At 39.7% G+C, this 20,357-nt stretch overlaps 4 protein-coding genes and 1 long non-coding RNA gene across 5 annotated transcripts; 2 read left to right on the top strand and 3 right to left on the bottom strand.

The window, feature by feature from the left end:
• Positions 1-864: 864 nt before the first annotated feature.
• Positions 865-1,671, bottom strand: LOC146468124 (uncharacterized). The gene has a single exon (XM_085125141.1). It carries the CDS (start codon positions 1,669-1,671, stop codon positions 865-867), a length of 807 nt encoding a protein of 268 aa, XP_084981267.1.
• Positions 1,672-2,413: 742 nt separating this feature from the next.
• On the bottom strand, positions 2,414-2,803 carry LOC146468123 (uncharacterized). Its single transcript, XM_085125140.1, has one exon. It carries the CDS (start codon positions 2,801-2,803, stop codon positions 2,414-2,416), a length of 390 nt encoding a protein of 129 aa, XP_084981266.1.
• A 156-nt stretch (positions 2,804-2,959) lies between these two features.
• Positions 2,960-3,538, bottom strand: LOC146468122 (uncharacterized). The gene has a single exon (XM_085125139.1). It carries the CDS (start codon positions 3,536-3,538, stop codon positions 2,960-2,962), a length of 579 nt encoding a protein of 192 aa, XP_084981265.1.
• Positions 3,539-5,507: 1,969 nt separating this feature from the next.
• LOC146468121 (uncharacterized) lies at positions 5,508-6,188 on the top strand. Its single transcript, XR_014867540.1, has 3 exons — positions 5,508-5,831; positions 5,968-6,027; positions 6,078-6,188. It is a non-coding gene; the product is annotated as an uncharacterized LOC146468121 (long non-coding RNA).
• Positions 6,189-6,683: 495 nt separating this feature from the next.
• Positions 6,684-19,754, top strand: LOC146468120 (lamin-B1-like). Its single transcript, XM_085124676.1, has 12 exons — positions 6,684-6,815; positions 6,901-7,113; positions 8,084-8,449; positions 10,781-11,063; positions 11,411-11,590; positions 12,493-12,618; positions 13,518-13,738; positions 15,116-15,302; positions 16,033-16,140; positions 16,747-16,866; positions 17,786-17,872; positions 18,851-19,754. The coding sequence occupies exons 1-12, from the start codon at positions 6,784-6,786 to the stop codon at positions 18,881-18,883; spliced, it is 1,956 nt and encodes a 651-aa protein (XP_084980802.1). The 5' UTR covers positions 6,684-6,783; the 3' UTR covers positions 18,884-19,754.
• Positions 19,755-20,357: the final 603 nt, after the last annotated feature.

Raw genomic sequence — 20,357 nt, 5'->3', positions numbered from 1 at the left:
ACCTTTACCGAGCTTTACACATCTATACAGTGCTATACACACCTATACAGACCTATACAAGGCTATATACAGCTATACAGAGCTATACACAGCTATAGAGAGCCATACACAGCTACACAGAGCTATACACAGCTATACAGGGCTATTCACAGCTATACAGAGCTATACCCAGCTACACAGAGCTATACACAGTGTCGTGTACCCAGTCAGCGGACACGGGGTGTTGTGCACTGGAGATCGGGAAGTGTCAACCACAGTATAAAATTCAACAGCACAAGTTGACTCAACAGCATTTAATACGATCACCAACTCGTCTGAATTATTGTACACATGCGGTGAAAACTTAAAGGGGAAATTACAATGTAGAAGATTAAAAAGGGGCCGAGACTAATTACAAAAGAAGCAAAATTGAAAGGAAAACGAAAACTGAATACAATAAGCTGAAACTTGCGTCTGTTCCTGACTAATGGGCTAAAGAAAGTCCAACGTTACGTAACTCCGAAAAAGATAAAACTGCTCTGAAACTCCGATGTTGCTCCGTAGATCTCCTAACTCCAACTCCACAAAAACTTAAGGGGCGTTCTCTGATAAGGGTACAATTGACGTGTACAGTTGTAAAACCAATTAGAAAACAGGAATGGCTACATTGGCTAGCAACGTAATTGATTGAAACTGTGAACAATAGTACATGAAAATAGGGGCGTAAAAACTCGATAAATGAAACAGAACAAAAACGTATCTTATATAAATCAAAACAAAACTAAGCTTAATTACGTAATCAAGTTCTCTTTGATTAAATGTTCATTGTTCATCACATTCCTCGCCCAAGGATTCTTATCCTTGCTACTCATATTGTCTTGGCGTTTACTGCTGGTCTGGATCAGCTGTGTCGGTCAGGAGTAGAACTAGCTCCTTAATTGGTCTAAGGTAGGTTTTCCTTTCTCCATCTCTGACCACGTTTACTTTGACTTTCCTCACTCTACCGTCGTCGCTCCTCAGGACTTCTGACACTCGTCTCAGTGGCCAATAGTTACGGTGTTGTGATTCGTCTCGCACAAGAACGATATCTCCTACCCAGAGGTCTCGCCGCGTCTCCATCCACTTTTGCCGCGGCTGTAGGCTCTGCAAGTACTCTCTCCTCCACCTAGTCCAAAATTGTTCCGCAGGGAACTGGACTCGTCTCCATCGACGGTGAGCGTAGATATCTGTGCGCATGAACTGGCCTGGAGGGGGTCCGGCTGGGCGTGTCCTCATAGTGAGTAACATCGCAGGGGACAGGGGCTGCGGGTCATCGACGTCAGACGGCAGCGCTGCTATCGGCCTGGCGTTTACAATGGTCACCACTTCGGCCATCAGTGTAACCAGCAATTTGTGTGTAAGCTGACTCTGACCTAACTCAGTGAACGTGGCATCCAATACACGGCGAATCGTATTAATCTGCCTCTCCCACACACGGCCAAAATGTGACGCATGGGGAGGGTTAAACTCCCACTTGCAACCGCACTCTGTTATGAACTTCTCCACTTTCTTCTCATTTAACTCGGATGCTGCTGCATCAAGCTCCGTCTTAGCTAAAATGAAATTTGTACCCCGATCGCATCTGAGGAGTTTAGCATGGCCTTGTAATGCGAAGAGCCTCCTCAATGCACAGATAAAGACACTGGAGTCCATAGCTTCTAAGACTTCGATGTGAATGGCTTTGCTGCTCTGGCACGTGAACACTAGGCCCCAACGCTTGGCGTTTACTCCTCCTCCTCAAGTCTTACGTGTTTGCACCGCCCAGGGGCTAAAGACAACAAATCCTACATTAGTAAAGGGGGGACAGACTTCGGTTCTATCTGACGGGAGGTCGGCCATACGCTGTTCTAGGTGTGGTCCTCTCAGTTATCTTCTTAGATAGGACACAAGCTCTGATGACCTTCGTAACTACGTCATGGCCTCCAATAAGCCAGAAACCTGCTTGTCTAATTGCACCTCCTGTGATCTGTCTCCCTTGGTGGTGTACTTCATGATGATAGTGTTTAGCTATTAGCTGTGAGACATAGTGACACTTCGGTAGTACGATTGGGTGTTTTTTCATTATACTCCATCTGTGCTCTTCTTAATCTGCCTCCGATGCGGAGGATCCCGTGGCTGTCTAGAAACGGATCGAGACGGTACAGTTGCCTTTGAGAGCCTTCTTGACGCTACTTTGGATTTCTCTCGGTAGCTCGGGTTCTTTTCTGGTGGTTGGGGGAGTTCTCTTCAGTTTGCGCAGGAATTCTGGGCCTACTAGCCAGCTCGTCTCCATTAACTTGCTTGAGGGGACTCGGCGCGTTGCTAGGTCTGCTGGGTTCAAATCAGTCTCCACATATCTCCACTGTTCCGGGGTAGACATGCTCCTAATCAGCTCGACTCGGTTGGCTACGTACACTTAGAACCGTCGACTCTCGTTGGTTATGTAGCCAAGTACCACTTTTGAATCGGTGTAGTATATCACGTCAGAGATCTTCAGATCGATTTCTTTTATAAATCTCTGGGCTGCTTGAACAGCTAGGACCGCTCCGCACAGTTCTAGACGCGGTATACTCGTCGGATTTAACGGGGCGACTCTTGTTTGGCCGAGAGCCATAGACACCTCGTTTGCTTCATTGAACTGGCGAAGGTAGCCTGCGGCTCCAATAGCGTCCTGGCTTGCGTCGGAAACGGCGTGTAACTCCGCTCTAGACACGCTGCCGAAATATTTAGGGCGGTAACAGCGGGGCACGGAAAGGTTCTGCAACTCTATGAGAGAGTCTCTCCAACGTGTCCACCGATTTATCATCGCGGTAGGGAGGGATTCGTCCCAGGCTAGGGGGGTATTGTTCTCCTTTGTCCGTTCTCCCATATGGACAAGCTGCTGCAGTATTTTTCACCCTTCGAGCATAACAGGTACTGCAAAGCCGAGCGGGTCGTACACGGAGTTGACGATGGACAATACTCATCTCCTTGTGAACGGCTTCTCCGGCAAAGAGACCTTAAAGGTAAAGGCATCTGTCTCCAGGTCCCAGAATACCCGGAGGAAACGTTGAGCTGGCAAGCTGTCGTGGCGTAAATCCAGGTCACGCACGTCTTTTGCCCGATCATCGTCCGGGAAGGCTTCCATGACCTCCACAGAATTAGAAACTACTTTGTGAAGTCGGAGGTTAGCTGTGGCTAGGGTAGCTTGCGCACTCTTAACCAGGTCTGTCGCTCCTTGAGTAGATGGAAGCGAGGTCAAGCCATCATCGACGTAAAAGTTACGGCTAATGAACTTTTTGGCCTCCTCGTCATACTCCTCCTCGTCGTCAATGGCTGTTCTGCGTAGGCCGTATGTAGCGACTGCGGGATTGGGTCCATTGCGAAATAAGTGTACATTCATCTGATATTTTATAATGGGCTTTGACGGATCGTTACCTTTGAACCACAGGAAACGAAGGAAGTCTCTATGGGATGGATCAACATAGAATGAATGAAACATTTGCTCGATGTCACACATTACTGCTATATTCTCCTTGCGAACACCAATGAGGTTATTCATCAGGACAGGGCCTGGTAAAAGTACTTAGTTCAATGAAATTCCTTCAAACTCGCAACTGGAATCAAATACGACGCGAATGGTGCGCTGTGTATTGTGATAAGTTGACAAAATGTGTAGAGGCGCGGATAATTTAACTAACAGACATTGTGATAAAAAGTTGCATGCAAGTGGCGATACTTTCGTTCACCAATGACCCACGAACGCTCTATTAACCTGACGATACTTAAAACAGTTATAAAGCTAAGAGAGAACAGACAGACCTTCTCTTCTTGACATTGCCAATGAATTTTCCGATCACAACAGTAACGGAAAGCGAAATTTCAAATTTTTTAAACGATATGATATTGCACATGCAGTAAATATCCGCCGCTCCCTCATTACCCCTCACCATCTTCCTCTAATTTTTGGTATAATTTAACGGCAGCTCCGAGAAAATCCTTGGATTTCTGGATTATTTATAATTAAGGTTGATGTCAGTAGTACTATAGTGGGGGATATTCCACTGTATTGATGGTAAATTTAAAGAACTGATAAAAGGAGCTCGTGAAGATGGTTGCAATTACTAATTTGTAGGCACTAGATAAATCCCGGCCTGGGTTCCTGCAGGTGAGGGCATTATTAATAGTGGTCCTGAGTTATAACTAAGTCGTATAGTCATAATTTTTTCTGTCTTTAGCTATTTTGGTTTAGCACCTCAATGCTCATGGTTGGTCGTTCTTCTTCTTTCAAAGCCTTAGCAGGATGGGCTGCTAAAATTGGCTAGAACACAGCTCATTGGTTCCACCCAGATTTCATTTAAATTTTTGCACTTTCCGGTTGTATTAGTACTTGCTTGGTTAAGCATTAAGAGTACCTAAAGTACTACCTAAGTGCTGCAGGGACCTCAACTAGTGCAAGAACCTTTAGTAGTACAAGCACTATAGCTGTTTATAGTCCTGTACAGCTGCGTATACCGCTGTATAGCTATATATAGCACTGTATAACAGCGTATAGCCCTGCATAGCTGTGTATAGCACTGTATAGGTGTATATAGCTCTGTATAGCTGCGTATATAGCGCTGTATAGCTGTGTATAGCACTGTATAGGTGTATATAGCTCTGTATAGCTGCATACAGCCCTGCATAGCTGTGTATAGCCCTGTATAGCTGTGTTAAGCTCTCTATATATAGCTGTGTATAACTGTGTATAGCTCTCTATACCTGTCTATAGCTCTGTATAGCTGTGTATAGGTGTGTATAGCACTGTATAGGTGTGTAAAGCCCGGTTAAGGTATGTATAGCCCTGTATAGCTGTGTATGGTCCTGTATAGCTGTGTGATTGCACTGTATAGCTGTGTATAGCCTTGTATAGCTCTGTATAGCACTGTGTAGCTGTGTATAGCGCTGTATAGGTGTGTTTATCCGCTGTATAGGTGTGTAGAGCCCTGTAAAGGTGTGTATAGCCCTATATAGCGCTGTATAGGTGTGTATAGCCCTGTAAATGTGTGTATATCTCTTTATAGGTGTGTATACCCCTTTAAAGGCGTGTATATCTCTTTATAGGTGTGTATCGCCCTGTATAGCTGTGTATAGCGCTGTATAGGTGTGTATAGCTCTTTAAAGGTGTGTATATCTCTTTATAGGTGTGTATATCTCTTTATAGGTGTGTATAGCGCTGTATAGGTGTGTATAGCCCTGTAAAGGTGTGTATATCTCTTTATAGGTGTCTATAGCCCTGTAAAGCTGTCTATAGCGCTGTATAGGTGTGTATAGCCCGGTAACGGTGTGTATATCTCTTTATAGATGTGTATAGCCCTTTATAGCTGTGTATAGCGCTGTATAGGTGTGTATAGCTCTGTAAAGGTGTATATATCTCTTTATAGGTGTGTATAGCCCTAGATAGCGCTGTATAGGTGTGAATAGCTCTTTAAAGGTGTGTATATCTCTTTATAGGTGTGTACAGTGCTGTATAGGTGTGTATAGCCCTGTAAAGGTGTGTATATCCCTTTATAGGTGTGTATAGCCATGTAAAGGTGTGTATATCGCTTTATAGGTGTGTATAGCCCTGTATAGCTGTGTATAGCGCTGTATAGGTGTGTATAGCCCTGTAAAGGTGTGTATATCTCTTTATAGGTGTGTATAGTGCTGTATAGGTTTGTATAGCCCTGTAAAGGTGTGTATATCCCTTTATAGGTGTGTATAGCCATGTAAAGGTGTGTATATCGCTTTATAGGTGTGTGTAGCCCTGTATAGCTGTGTATAGCGCTGTATAGGTGTGTATAGCCCTGTAAAGGTGTGTATATCTCTTTATAGGTGTGTATAGCTCTGTAAAGGTGTGTTTATCTGTTTAGCCCTGTAAAGGTGTGTATATCTCTTTATAGGTGTGTATAGCCCTGTATAGCGCTGTATAGGTGTGTATAGCCCTGGAAAGGTGTGTATATCTCTTTATAGGTGTGTGTAGCTTTGTAAAGGTGTGTTTATCTCTCTATAGGTGTGTTTAGCCCTGTAAAGGTGTGTATAGCCCTGTATAGCGCTGTATAGGTGTGTATAGCCCTGTAAAGGTGTGTATATCTCTCTATAGGTGTGTATAGCCCTGTAAAGGTGTGTATATCTCTCTATAGGTGTGTATAGCCCTGTGAAGGTGTGTAATATATGATACCGGTGTATCCATGGCATTGTCCTATACGCGTATAGTCCTGTAAAGGTGTTTATAGTATGGAATATATTATAATATATTATATATACCGGTGGAACCATGGCATTCTCCCATGGAGTATATACCAATGGAACGCTCCATTGTCGGACCTTTTTCCGCGTTTTTCACGCCCGAAACTGAAGAGAGATTTAGAACAAAGTTTACGGCGAACGGTAGAAATGACCACGTGACCATATTTACCCTTCATTTCCCGGTCGCTGTTTTAAGCTTCTTAGCCAAATCGAGTAGTTTTGCATATTTTCATTTATGTACATTTTTTTCAAGAAATCGTAAACGCGAAGTGAATCTCGACGTTTACCGTTTGCCGTAAAGGCGATTCTAAATCTCTCTGTATTTACTTGATTTGCTTCGAGTGCTGATTGGTTCATTTGGTTGATTGTTGATTACTTAGTTTTTCGTTCAAACTTCCCGTCAGTGCGCATGGCAATTTTTTCCCCAGACCGGCAATGTCGAACGAATTATGACGAACGTACGTTGGAAACAATTAGTTACGTAGCACCTTTCATGAAGTAGAAATAATTAGTTAATTGAAATAGAAGACTGTTGGAATCATGAATCAATGCAACAGCGACATATATTTTAGGTGAGTAACTGACCACCGAGGGAAATAACTATCTGGGTTGAGAGTGTTTCCTGGACTTACTGGAATTGTCGTTTTATTTTCGAAGTGTGCTATCTGAAATGTCTTCCGCCTCGAAATCTCCGGCAAACTCCACGAGGAATTCCCGCTCGGTAGAACAACTTCTGCATGCGTCACCGCGCAAGATGAATCTAGCAAAAGAAAAAGAGGAACTTAAACACCTGAACGATCGCTTTGCGGCCTACATAGACAAAGTCAAGAGTTTGGAGGACGAAAACAGACGGCTTAAAAAGAATGCACGGTTTGTATATATTGTGTTGCCATATAGCCAGCCCGGAAAATAAACAAGCTAGCGTGCACGGTAATTGGCTCCTTGATAGCAGGTCAAGAAGTCGCGTGAAAGACTGATGCATGAGGTGAAAAAAGGTTCTTTAAGAAAAATTTCCTTTGTTTTCACGATACATGAACGGATTCCACTCAAGCCGGAGCTCGGTAATTGGCGCTTCGTTACCATGTCATGTACGAATCGATTTAACGAAGAATTGTTTTTAGAATTGTCATGTAAACTTGTCAATCGCCATAGATAACATCGATTGTCATATACTTCCAGTTCTTGCAGTTTACTTTTCTGAAAGCGTCAAAAATATGGGCGTGTCTTCATTGGGATGCCTGTGCCCTGTGCCACGTTAAGCTATTCGGTATATACCTCATGGGTGACACCTCAGTTTGAAATTCAGAGTGAATTGTGTTTGTTTTATTTACACGCCCGTTTAATTTAAGAGAACGTTTAAGTTGAAGCAGCAATTAATAGCATCACCAGAGAATTTTTGTCTTATATCTTAGCTCAAGATATTATATTTAAAGCATGTCAAAAGAGAGCACAATCTACACTGACTCTTTTAAGAATAAGCGATATTAGAACATCAAAGGTTCATTTTGTTCGCCAATACAAAAACAATGATCTGAACAACAGTTTATGCGGCCTATTTCGCTAAATAAATAATAAGATACTAATTACTTTCTTCGTGATCACAATGATGCATTTATCTTATAAATACGTGACTGGTTCTTAAAATAAAAGCAGTCACGCCTCAAATTCAACCAATCATTTATTTGCTAAGAAAGAGTTTGCCGAAGAACGCTCCTTCTCATTGGTTAATTGACGTCACATGTCATGAAACAACCGCCAAAACTTGAGAAGGTTTGAGCGCGCTTTCCAGATTTTACGCCGTCTTGCGTTCTTTTCTGACTTAATTGTGCTGTGAATTTAGCTTCCTTTCCAAAATGGCAACGACGGCGGCTTCACCTCGTACTCCGGCGCCCTCAGAACGTTTTGGAGCAGCTTCTCCAACCAAGATGACCAGATTGCAAGAGAAAGAAGAACTTCAACATCTAAATGATCGTCTTGCTGTGTACATCGACCGTGTCAAATCTTTGGAGGAAAGCAACAGCAAGCTCACGGCCGAGATTAATCTAACAAAGTCGAGGGCACAGACAGAGGTAGACAGCGTGAAGAAATCGTTTGAGTCGGAGCTGGCTGATACAAGGAGACTGTTGGATGAAACTGCCAAGGAGAAAGCGCGTGAGCAGATGGAAAATAGAAAGAACGCCGCATTGGCAGACGAATACATGAAGAAGTAAGCATGACTTAATTGGCTCTCACTTATAAACTTAATATTGCTCTCCCGTAATCACTCTCCACTGTTCGTAGCGAGAAGAGCTCTTTAGTTTTAAATAATTTAGCTGCTTTCCAAATTTCATTGATCTTTCAATTTGTTTTGATGAGATTGTAACCACCAGTGAATTTAACTTAAGTTCTTATAAGCTTGAATTGAAATATTAATATCACTGACACTTGAATTCTAGAACTATTAGCACGTGTACGAAGCTAGGAAAGTACAGTAGAACCAAATGCCTCTTAACTTTCTCGTTTCAGTGAAAAAGTTAAAATATTTCTATTATAATGCGATGGCTGCAACGGTGAGAAATCTACCTGATGCCAATTTCAATAGCGTGTCGTCGATTTCATGCACTAATTCGTACAGGCATATTTCCTTGCACGCGTGAACGTTCCGTGATAGATTTCACCGTTTAAATTGTTTCCATAAAAAGGGAAAGGTGCTCTACGATGGGTGGTTCCTGGCGTCTCTAATGTAAACGCTTAAATACTTTCCATGTCTTCAGCATTTGAGTTATTTTTGTTTATACTGAATTAACATTCATTCCTCAAATCATGTCTCGAACACCTGTACTTAGGGTTAACGGGCTCCCGATAAGCTTTTAAACAATTTTATCGGCTGTTTTTGTACATAATTTTGTAAGTGAAATTTCAACTCCATATTATGTAACTGGCTGCACCTATCAATGGTGAGTATCAATGTTATTAAGCCTCAGATGGAGAGGCTGGGCCAAGGCATTAGACCTAGCCGAGACTTTTTGTTCTATAAATGCCTCACTGCAGGTCATCCATGCATGCATGAATAAAGCAGTCACTAAATGGCCTTGAACATTTGTTAGAAAGGCCACTAAAAACAGTCAAAAGTCTCCATTACCGGCAGATAATTAGTATAAAGTCGCCCACCTATGGCTGGGTTCCACCCTCTTCCCTTGTGGCGTAACATTGATAGGTGTAAAAATTTGTTCAGTGTGCCTTAACATTCTCCAAAAAAAGGGAGTGCACCGACCATTGTAATTTTGTTTTAGTTATTGGAAACTAGTTAGCAAAAATAATAATTTTGTTAGGGTTACTACCTGACGGATGAATTAAATTAATGCTTTTGCAGGTTTAAATCTTTTTCTTTTCTATCATTTGTGCATTATTTCTGGCTAAGGCTTGGAGCAAAGTTGAGCATAAGTTAATACTTTTCAGTATGTAAGTAAGATAGTACAGTTTGACTAATTAAATACCTTAATATCTCTGGCACATAACAAATTATTTACTTTTATGAATCAATCTGGAACAATGATAGCATTTGTGATTATGCAAATATTGATATGGATAGAGACGACCTTTATGAATTAATCTTTATCTGTAGACAAAAGTAAATTTGCATAGTCATTTCTGGGTTAAATCAAAGAAGGTGATAAATTGTATATTTTTAAAATTCTTTCACTATCAATATTGTGCATCAAAGTGTCACATATTTCACTGGATGGCCAGTGATTTTGTGATTTTTACATGAAAGGGGAAGTATCATGGGGCTTTTGATATCTTTGGTTAAAATGATAAAATAAGACCTTCAATCAGCTGCCAAATAATTCTAGAACAATGAGAGGAAAGAAATCAACTCAATTCTTGAAAGGAACAACTCGTGATCTGTTCTAGCGCATTTTGGAAACAAAAATGCGAGAACTTGAAAAACATTAGCCTAACATTTTTCAAGTTTCAATCCATACCAGCCTACTCTTTCTCTGGCCGGAGGCACTAATCAACAGTTTTATTGCATTGGGGTGATAATTTATAACAAACGTGACAATAATATTATTTCGTTGTTTCTGCTGACAGACAAACATTTTTGGGTTTTGAAATGACAGCACATTTGCGTGATACTTCCCCTTGAAGGCAACGCATTTTATTTTTATGAGCACAGAAAGACAAATTTAGTTTTAAACAACAGCAGCAAGCTCTGTTGCTAATACTTTTATAAAGTAAGCAGTACTCCAAAACAACTACAGCTGATTCTAACAGACAATCTTCATCATTCAGAGTAAGCTGTATGAATATTTACTCAGTAAGAGGGTGTGGCACTCTGCAAGAAAATTGAGGTAGTGATTACGCAAACCTCATGTGGTCAGGATGCTCATACACTTAGCATGCTTTATTAATTTAGATTAGGTAAAGGGCACTTTGTATGACTGGTCAAGGTGACTTGATAGACAATATATAGTCGTCATTTTATGACTGTTTCATAACTTGTGCATAGAGTTTCCTGTTGTTAAACCATGTTTTTGGTTGTTTCTTTTCATAGGCTTGATAAAGAGGTTGCAGCTCATAAGAAGACTGAAGATGCCTTGAAAGGAACGCAGAGAAAGCTCTCTGACAAAGAAGCGCAGCTGGTGACATTAAACCAAGAAGCACAGAATCTAGAATCTGTCCTACAAGAACTAAGGAAAGAGTGCCAGGAACTAAAGGATGCTCTGGAGAATGCAAAATATGCCCTTGAGCAAGAGACCCTCAGCAGAGTGGACCTTGAGAACAAACTACAGTCAAAACAAGAAGAACTCAGTTTCAAGAAGGATATGTACAATAAGGTAAGGAGCTTTTACACTTTTTTGTCCCTGTTAGCCCCAGTATCAACATACAAATTCTCCTTAACATGGTAACCAGATACAGGACTAAAACAATAAAATTAGCATTAGTTGCTGTTATTATGGTGGAGCCTGTGGTAAAAAAAATTGTTCTAACAACAACAATACCAACAACACCACCAACATTTATTGATATATTGAAACATGCATGCAAGTGTACAAGAGAAAAGGGTCAAATTGCCTTGTTTGTTCACTGATAAGGGTGAGATAGATCATACCATTTCATACATTTCATTAGTTGAAAGAAGTTTTTTGCAATTACACCATGTCAATTTGTTTTCTTTCTGCAGGAAATACTAGAGATCCGCTCACAGTTGGACACTTTGGAATCACAACGCAGTAGAATTGTGCATGAAACCAAGTCTCGATATGAAGGAATACTAACAGAGAAGCTCCAGGAACTGAGAGAATTGTATGACACTGAAGCCAAGCAGTACAGAGATGAAACTGACAGTTTGTACAGTTCAAAGGTAAAGAAATATTATGATAAAGAAAGAAAGCCCAGTCACGAAATAACGTAATACAGTGGAACCCCACCTTACGGCCACTTTTTTTTGGCCGCTCGGCAAAACGACCATACATTTTCTTGTAAAAAAAAAAACCCTCGTTAATATGGTCACCCGACAATACGGCCAATTTTTTTTGGCCCCTTGGTGACCGTATTAACGTGGTTCCAGTGTAGTGTTCAGTACAGTATACAGGTTGAAGACAAAAATAATCTTGCATTCTCTTGTGTGGGTCACAAAATCTCCCAGATAAATGCCAAGTGCTTCAGATATTTATTTCTAAAATCCAACCAGATTTTTTCATGTTACACTTCCAGGGGGTCAACCTGTGCATCTTTCACTGAATCTGTTATGCCACAGGAAAAAGGTGGATTTTGGGAGAAAGTTGGGTGAAGGGGAATTTTTTCTTTCGGGGTGTGGGTTGATTTGGAGTATTTGGTGGAAAAGGGGAGGGGGTGGGGGTGGCACAAAACCAAAATTCTTCAGTGGTGTCATCCCTGAGGATGCATGTCAGATATGAATAAAGTAAATGACCTAAGCGATCACATTGTCATTCATTTGCCAGAGGCTCCACTAACCGATATGTGGAACTTCATTGGTTCAACTGAGGTCAGGGACTCAGGTTTCTCTTTGCCATGAGATGCTGAATGCTTTATCTTTTATACACAGAGTGATGTGTGATATGATGCAATACATGCTCATAATTCGTTTGCTCATTTACTTGTTTGTTTACTTGTTTACATATTTGTTTCATACAGGACAATACTGTGTAATTTATTAGGTCTGTTATTCCTTGGTTGCCAGAGGTTGTTTTATGCAGTCTTCTTTATGAAATGAAATGAAATCATGTACTTTTTTCTTATTAGTATGATGAGCTGCAGAAGCTGTCTGAAAAGGATGTAGAGCAGTTGTCGACAGTAAGAGAAGAAAACAGAACTCTGTCTATGACAGTTGACAATCTCAAATCTGAACTGAGTCAGTTGCAGGCCAAGGTAAAGTTGTACAGTTCATTTGATTATGTGTAGATGTCAAAACTTGTTTGCAATTGGTTTGTGCCGTATGTTCCAGTATTTGACACTAACTTTCCTGCTAAATTGCCCTTTGGGCAACCAGGTCTCTATTTTTTGTTGCCATGCATATTTTTTGGTTGCCCAAAAACTCGCCGGCTCGCTTCGCTCGCCGTTTTTCCCGGGAAAATACGAAGCGTAAATTTGGCCGCTTGGAGCCTGGGTACGGTAAATTTACCAACATTCTTTGCGGGTTAGAAAAACATGGTGGCCACGATTTTGTGCACAGTGTTTCGTGCTCGTTTCGTTGTATCTTGTTCAAACTAATATGTATCTTTTTTCAATCTACGGCTAACGGGTATGAAAATATCCCAAGGTAGGTACCCATATTAACACAATAAATAAATTGACAGCAAAGAGTTTTCAATTCGCTTTATTTCCTGCTGGACACACTGTGGACAGGAGCAAAACATCTGTTTGCCCAATCAGGCAACTTTTACCGTAGTTTTACTTGCCCTGGGCAATCGGGCAAGCGTTAGTGTCGAACACTGTGTTCGTTGCTAAGTTTAAGCTTAAGAATCATCACTTCCGATATAGTAGTATTTTATTCTTTTATGTCAATCATTTCTTTCTCCAATCTCCCTCATTCCTTCTTTCCTTGCCTTCCACAAACCTAATCTTGCCCGGAGGCACAATAAATCCTTACTTTCGGCATCAATTAAAAATGTAAACATTTAACTGTAACCCGCATTTGCAGCATTTTTTTTAAAAGGATTTCTCACAGATGTTCTTTGTTTTGAGCCAAATGCTTAAATTAATAATAAATTATTTCTATAGATCTTAAAAAGCAAACCTTGAAAACTGTCCCTATTTGATTCTCGCAGAATGAAGGCTTGGTTTTAAGAATTGAAGATTTGGAAAAATTGCGAGCTGGTGACCAAACAAGGGCTGATGAGGCTATTGCTAGCCGAGACATCCAGATTAGAGATCAGCGGAAGAGAATTGACTCTGCCTTAAGAGACTATGAAGACCTGATGGGAGTCAAGACAGCACTTGACCTGGAAATTTTAACTTACAGAAAAATGCTAGAAGGGGAAGAAACAAGGTTCGTCAGACTGTATATTTAAATGTTCAACTAAATATCATCCTGTGTGAAATGCTTGTTTTTGTGGCTGTGTAAAGTTGCTTATTGAAGGGCTACATGAAAGTTCACAATTAAGGATGGTGCCTACTATTGTTACTGCGCATATGTTCTGCGCATCGCAAGATACTCAGGTTTCCTATGGGTGATGCCTACTAATACAGAAATATTTTTGCGCGGTTTAAAACTATACGGAGAAAGCAGAACTTACCAAATGCGTTCGGTATCTCAAAAGAAAATTGGGGGTAACCATGCATTTTTCCGAGAAAATTAAGCTTCAATTTAGGAAAAAATCCCATACATTGCTTTATATTTTGCCGCTTTTTAGAGATATTGTTGCTTAATTATCTCTGAAAAATGCGTGGTTACCCCCAATTTTCTTTTTGGATTCCAATAGGCCTTGCTAAGATCTGCTTTTCCCGCATAGTCATAAACCATACAAAAATACTTCGGTATTAGTAGGCACGGTCCTTAAGCTCAGTGGAAATTTGGCCTTAAAATCTAGATTGCCTCAAATTTTAGCTTGATGCGCAGATTAGCAGTCTTGTGTAAACTGTAGTTTCATATCACTGTTTCAAGTCAACAAATTTGTCAATGACTTGAAGAAAACTAGAAGATTGCCAACAAAAGAGGGTCGATCTGATACTTGTTCTGTGCTTGATTCTGTTTGTTTCATTTAAAAAAATAACATTTAATAAATTTAAACTCAGGATTTAAGAAAAGTCACGGAATTGTTTATGAGAAAGTTGGATTTCATGGCCAAGTATTTACTTAGCATAGTTTTCATAATAATTTACTAATGAGTTATATTTTGCGATGGAGTAACGAAGTTGAAAGCAAGAAATAAAGCGACATTACCTAAACTTTTTCATACATATCAGAAGTTCATGCTCCCATCCTTTTTGATTATCTTGCTTGCAATTCCCAAATATTGATCATTCTTCACTCCTGAGGTTTGATGGATACAGATGAGCTATGTTTGATGATTGTGACTTGTGATATGTGTTGCTATTTTGTTCAAGAACACTTATATTATGTGCAAATTGTCTATGAACAATACCTCTGGAACAATGACACTGGAACCAGTTTAAACCTTAAAGTAACTGGCTATCTATTTCATAGCACAATGGTTACTTATTTTTACAATTCCTGGCACACGTTTTTTGTTTTTTTTTTTTCTTCTAAATTCGAGCATAATACATCAACATATGCATGCTTTGAAAGACTCTTTGAAAGATAGTTCAAACACTAGGAGGAACTGTTTTAGGAAAACCTTTTTACAAAGATGGTCAACATTTAACACCTTTGTACGATACAATAACAATGAATGTCTTGCTTCAGGTTGAACATCACTCCACCAGCATCACCTGTATTTGGATCTTCTCCCAAATCTGGAAGACGTTCCGTCAAACGTGTGCGCACAGAGGAAGAAACTGTAGGAACTAAGTACTCGCACCAAGGTTACATTCAGATAAAGGAAGCAAATGCTGATGGCAAATATGTCAAGTTATTTAACAGTGGTTCTCAAGTTAGTGTTTTCAGTGGCTGTTTTCTTTGTTGTTATTTATTCCTTTTAGTTTTTGTGAAAATTGTGAATTTTCACTTAATTAAAGAAAGGGTGGTTTAGCCTACCAGCCCCAGGGTGGGTGGGTGGGGAGTACTAAAAAAAAAGAGATTTTCGTGAGGAGGCTTTGCCACAAGGTCCAAACCCTTACCCATTTATACACCATTTTTGACAAAAAAGACAACCCTTTATACCATTCATAGAAGATGTATGGAATGCCTTTCACATGCTTACAGTAGAAACTCAGGATCTCTTTGTTAGTTCTGTTTTAGATATTTTGAAAGGCCCTTTTAAATACTGAAATGGCAGTTTTTAATACCTTTTTCCTCACTTCTACTTATGAAATACTACCCTTCCTACGGTGAGAAAAGGTACAATGTACCCCTTTAGGGTGGGGCTTCCCAATATGGTCTATTGTGCATGTAGGGTGACCTCCCTGGATTCCTATCAGCGGTCTGTGTTATCTAAGTGGGCGACTAGTTGCTGTTGGCAGTTAATATGACAGGTACTTCCAAAAAAGCAAAACAGTCAGAACCCCTCCTCCCTCCCCCAGGGGCAAGAGTAGCTTGGCCAAAGGATCAAACAGAATAATGTTTTCCATCAAGCCCAGTGAAGAGTGCATAATAAACAGGATGAAGTTATGATATTTACATCAGGTTTTCAGTTGATGCTGTTCCTTTGGTGTCATTTTCAGGATGTTCCTCTTGGTGGCTGGTCAGTGGAAAGGTCGGTTGATGGTGAAGCAGCCATCGTTTACAAGTTCACTCCGAAGTACGTCTTGAAAAGTGGATGCTATGTGACAGTAAGTTATTCATTCTCGTTGTACTGTAAGAACCAGTCATGTTGGTTAAGTTTTGATACAGACATGTACCATCTCACTTTAGGCTGTTTAGGGGATAATTGATCATCGTGGTAGAACATAATCTTTCTTTTCACAATGTTGTCACTCAAGTTGTAGGTCATTACATTTGGACTGCTCACTGCTAGTTTCCATTGGGCAATAGAGTTTTAGCTGTTTCTCTTTGAGCAGCATTTATTCATGAAATTGATTGGCGGATTTTGATGCTCGAGATTTTGGGAAGAAACTGTCTCCTCTTCAGCCTGCAGTTGCTTCACTCTCCTGTTGTTTCTTGATTGCTGGTTTCCACACTGCAAGAATTTTGATTCCATTGTCTGTGTTAATGTTGTTAAGGTGCAGCTTAATGTGGATGGCTGGGTGAATGAACAAACCAGAGGGAAAAAGATGCATTTTCAAATTTATCTAAATTAATTTGGATGGGGCCTCAATATTAATGCCGTGCCAGTGATTTAGCTACCAAAGCCTACCATGGTTACCTAGACAAGGATTGCAACTTTCTCTACCCATTTCCTGTTAACAAGCTGAAAACATGATTGTTTTAAATTCCAGATTTGGGCATCCCAAGGTGGTGGCCAGCATAAACCACCTACAGACCTGTTGTTTAGACAAAAGGCAAGCTGGGGAGTAGGCAAGGATACGCGAACTCTGTTGAAGGACACTGATGGTCAGGTGTGTGTGTGTGTGTTTGTAAGTTTGTTGATGATAGCGAGGAAGAAGGAATCTTTCAACTCGAGCTTCCGTCCAGTCGAGTTGGCATTGCTTTTGTAATCATCTAGATTTGGTTTATTTTTTAATAGGGCTGTTGAGAAGATTAATATTTATGTTAGGAAGTTCTTTTATATTAGTTTAGTATGTTTCATCCATATTTCTTTTCTTAAATACAAAGGGCCAGTTATTTAAAGAGTCTAACTTAGGCCGAGGCTTAAGATGATCAGTGGGCCTCGAAATCTGTTCATAAGTGGTAGTTTTCTAGCCTGGGATGCAAGCCTTCTTGTTACCGTCAGCAGCAGACAATTTTAGATATGACTGTTGGCAAAACTGAAAATGGCTTACACTGTTGAACGTGGTTTTGTTAAACACCATCTAAACTGTCTTTTAATAACTGACCCAAAGTGTTTGCAGCATTAAAAAAATGAAATGTTGAAACTTTCACTTCCAAAGCTAATAGCCCACTTGCATCATGAGGTTGAATAGCCTCATTTCTCTTAAAATGATAGTTGATTTTTGACATCTGAAAATGGTGAGGGGTAATACTCTAAGAACATGTAAAATTATAGGATTTTCATTTCCTTCTTGGATGAAAGCACATTTTGCTAATTTAATATCATCTCTCTTTATTGTTTATCTTAATTTGATGTTAGTAACGGTTATCGTTAGTGGCATTTAAAGAGATCTGTTACATGGAGTTGGAATAGCAGCTCTGTTCTAAACAGCTACTTTTTAATACTATTGTTACACTAATGTACTATACCAGTATGGATACTAGAATCTAGATCTCAATTTCAATTCATTGTGTCCATGTGCATTAAAGCAAGTGTACTTTGATCGCAGTTGGCTGGTCTTCTTATGGCTTGTTTTGATTTTACAGGAAGCAGCTTCTGCAGTGAGTGAGGAAGTGAGCATTATAAGGACTGATGAAACTGATAGCCGCCCAGTGTTGACTGGGAAGCGTGATGTAAGTAATTTAACTTGACAACACAAGCCTGGTCCCTTTATTTAACAAACCCAAACTATATCGTGGTGTTTTTAAGTTCCTAGGGCACAGGTGTGTTCAGTTTCCTTCCTGCTTGGGAAAAGATAGCACAATTTAAGTTGAAATCAGCTGGAGATACTTGTACATCATTAACAGTGTTACTGTTTTCAAGAGAGTTAGGAAATAGGAGGCTGTTCCCAGGTTGACTGTTGGTGCTCAAAATTAAAAAAAATTCTAGGTTGTCTTGAGCCTACTGCTGGGCAACCAAACCTATGAATTTGGTTTTCCTGGTAATTGCTTGGTTGCCTATAAAATAGATCCAACTTCGCACATAAGTTCCTTAACATTTTTGGGGAGGCTTGGATTGCTAAACCCAAAGACCCTTGGAATAACTGATCTGAGATGGCGGTCATTAGCTGCAATTACCAGCTATTTGTAACTTGGCTTAATTGTGCAAGTTTCTGCTGCAATGGTACTTTGAAAAGAGATTAAAATAAATTCCCATGTAGAAGTGAAAATTTAGTCTAAGTACTCTCGTCCAGCTCTCTGGATCTCTCTCCTACACTGCTTCAGATAGCTACATGTATGTAAAGATAAGATTTCTGCAACACTCATTAATTTTTATTTTATTTTTATTTTATTAGCTTGGCCAACTTAATATAGATTACAAAAACAAACAAAAAATGTAAATGATACGATACAGGCAGGGACTCCGCAACAGCTTACGCCAATTACTGCAGGCCCAAAACACAAAATTGGAATAAAAATTACAATAGAATTAATGAGTAGTTAGTAGCCATAATCAGTGTTTCTTGTCAGATTACGGGCTTTGTGGTTGTTCATTCATTCATTTTATGTTGGTTCTTCAATTATACCTTCCATTTTACATTTGTCTTCCCCAGCATAATTTTTTTTTGTATGTATATTGATCTTTTTCTCTATGTCTTCTTTCCTTTTTAGGGAGAAACTGCCAAAGGCTGTATAATTCAGTAGCAATTATTTTCTCAATTGAGCCGCAGACTTCCAAACTTTTTAGCTAGTTGTTCTTAGAATAAATCAGCTTGAATATATTTAGGTAAGGTTTATATCTTTACTGTGTAAAAAACAACAACAAGCAAGGTTTTTTTATATATATATATTTGTAATACTCAAATGTTGACAAATGCCCCTGTGACAGCAATTGATTTTTAAACAAATTTGTATGTTTTCGGATAGATTGTTGAGTTGAACGTAACCTGTAACTTATGGTAAAATCTGCATCATTCATTTATTTATTTTTGCTGCAGAATGTATCTTCTGTTTGTTAAGCTTTTGAAGCTTACATCTTAGAGTATTGAACCCTTGAAATTCCAGTAGCTATCGGTTTATAATTAGGCATTTGATGAGAATAAAAGATCTGTCAACTTCGTGAAAAATAAATGTTTAATTCTCCCAAGGAGAATGGGAATAAACGGCTATAACAAGTGAGTTGACACTGAAAGAAAACAGAGTGAAATCATGTGATTTTTTGTAGAACACATTCTCTAAAAAGCAAATCAGAATGGAGTAATTACTTGAGAACCAAGTTTAGAGTTCAACAGTCAGTTTACCTGTGTTTTGGAAACTATAAGACTATAAAGTACCTTTCACGGATAAGTAGTTTTGTTTTGCAAAACTAGCCATTAAGCCAAAAGAAAACGATGGCAATTTTGTCTTAATATCTGGAGTTCCAGTGTTGAGTGTGTCTTACTGAAAACTGCTGGTTTTGCGAGTAAAACGTGATTTTTTAAAACCGATTTTTTTGGGGCAGAGATTTTGTATGCATGTAGCCAGTGACTGAAAGCAGTTTATGCCTGTACCATAAATAAACTTTGGTAACTGGTTACCTATGTTGTGTTATTTTGTGTACGATTTCTATAAGCTTCACCCACCCCTCCCTTGAAATAGCGTTGTAACAAAGGTTCCAGGGCGCAAATCATGCAGAGATTTCATGTAATGCTGAAAGTCCTAACGTGACACTGTTGCCAAAAGTGGTTTGATTTACCGTCATGTCTGCTTTTTTTAAAGGTCCCCATTTTAATTTAGTATTTTGAAAACAAAGGTGGAGGCCATAAGTTATAAAGTGCGTGGAAACTACCAAGACCAAAGAAAGCAAAAATTTTCCCCATTGTACATCCTCAGCATGACACTGAAGGGAACTGTCCCAAGTGATGCCCATGCAAGTCTTGAGATAAAAAAAACGTTTCCCCCTTAATGTAAATATATGATGTTTTATATCAATATGAGACGTTAGCGAACTGGCCCGCTAGCGAAACAACTCGCAGGTAAAACGACCGGTTACTTTTTCGATACAAACTCGTTTCGATAGAGGTACTACCTTGGTACTTCAGGTAGACTCAATAGAAGATCCACTTCACAGTGCAAGTTGACTTATGTGTAATAATCAAAGTCATGGTGATTCTCAATTACCTGTTGGGGCAACATTAAC

The sequence above is a fragment of the Pavona decussata genome, unplaced genomic scaffold, assembly GCF_977016875.1.
Source record: "Pavona decussata unplaced genomic scaffold, jaPavDecu1.1 SCAFFOLD_133, whole genome shotgun sequence".
NCBI lineage: Eukaryota > Metazoa > Cnidaria > Anthozoa > Scleractinia > Agariciidae > Pavona > Pavona decussata.
Note: the sequence above shows the minus strand (reverse complement) of the source record. Positions and strands in the feature narration are given on the sequence as shown.

What these genes read in the sequence shown, in the direction of transcription:
- LOC146468123 (XM_085125140.1), bottom strand. Translation starts at nt 2,803, where the DNA reads ATGATAAATCGGTGGACACGTTGGAGAGACTCTCTCATAGAGTTGCAG.
- LOC146468122 (XM_085125139.1), bottom strand. Translation starts at nt 3,538, where the DNA reads ATGAATAACCTCATTGGTGTTCGCAAGGAGAATATAGCAGTAATGTGT.
- LOC146468124 (XM_085125141.1), bottom strand. Translation starts at nt 1,671, where the DNA reads ATGGACTCCAGTGTCTTTATCTGTGCATTGAGGAGGCTCTTCGCATTA.
- LOC146468120 (XM_085124676.1), top strand. Translation starts at nt 6,784, where the DNA reads ATGAATCAATGCAACAGCGACATATATTTTAG. An exon ending in CGGCTTAAAAAGAATGCACG is followed by an intron (nt 7,114 to 8,083) that starts GTTTGTATATAT and finishes CTGTGAATTTAG; the next exon opens with CTTCCTTTCCAAAATGGCAA. An exon ending in ACAGTTTGTACAGTTCAAAG is followed by an intron (nt 11,591 to 12,492) that starts GTAAAGAAATAT and finishes TTTTCTTATTAG; the next exon opens with TATGATGAGCTGCAGAAGCT.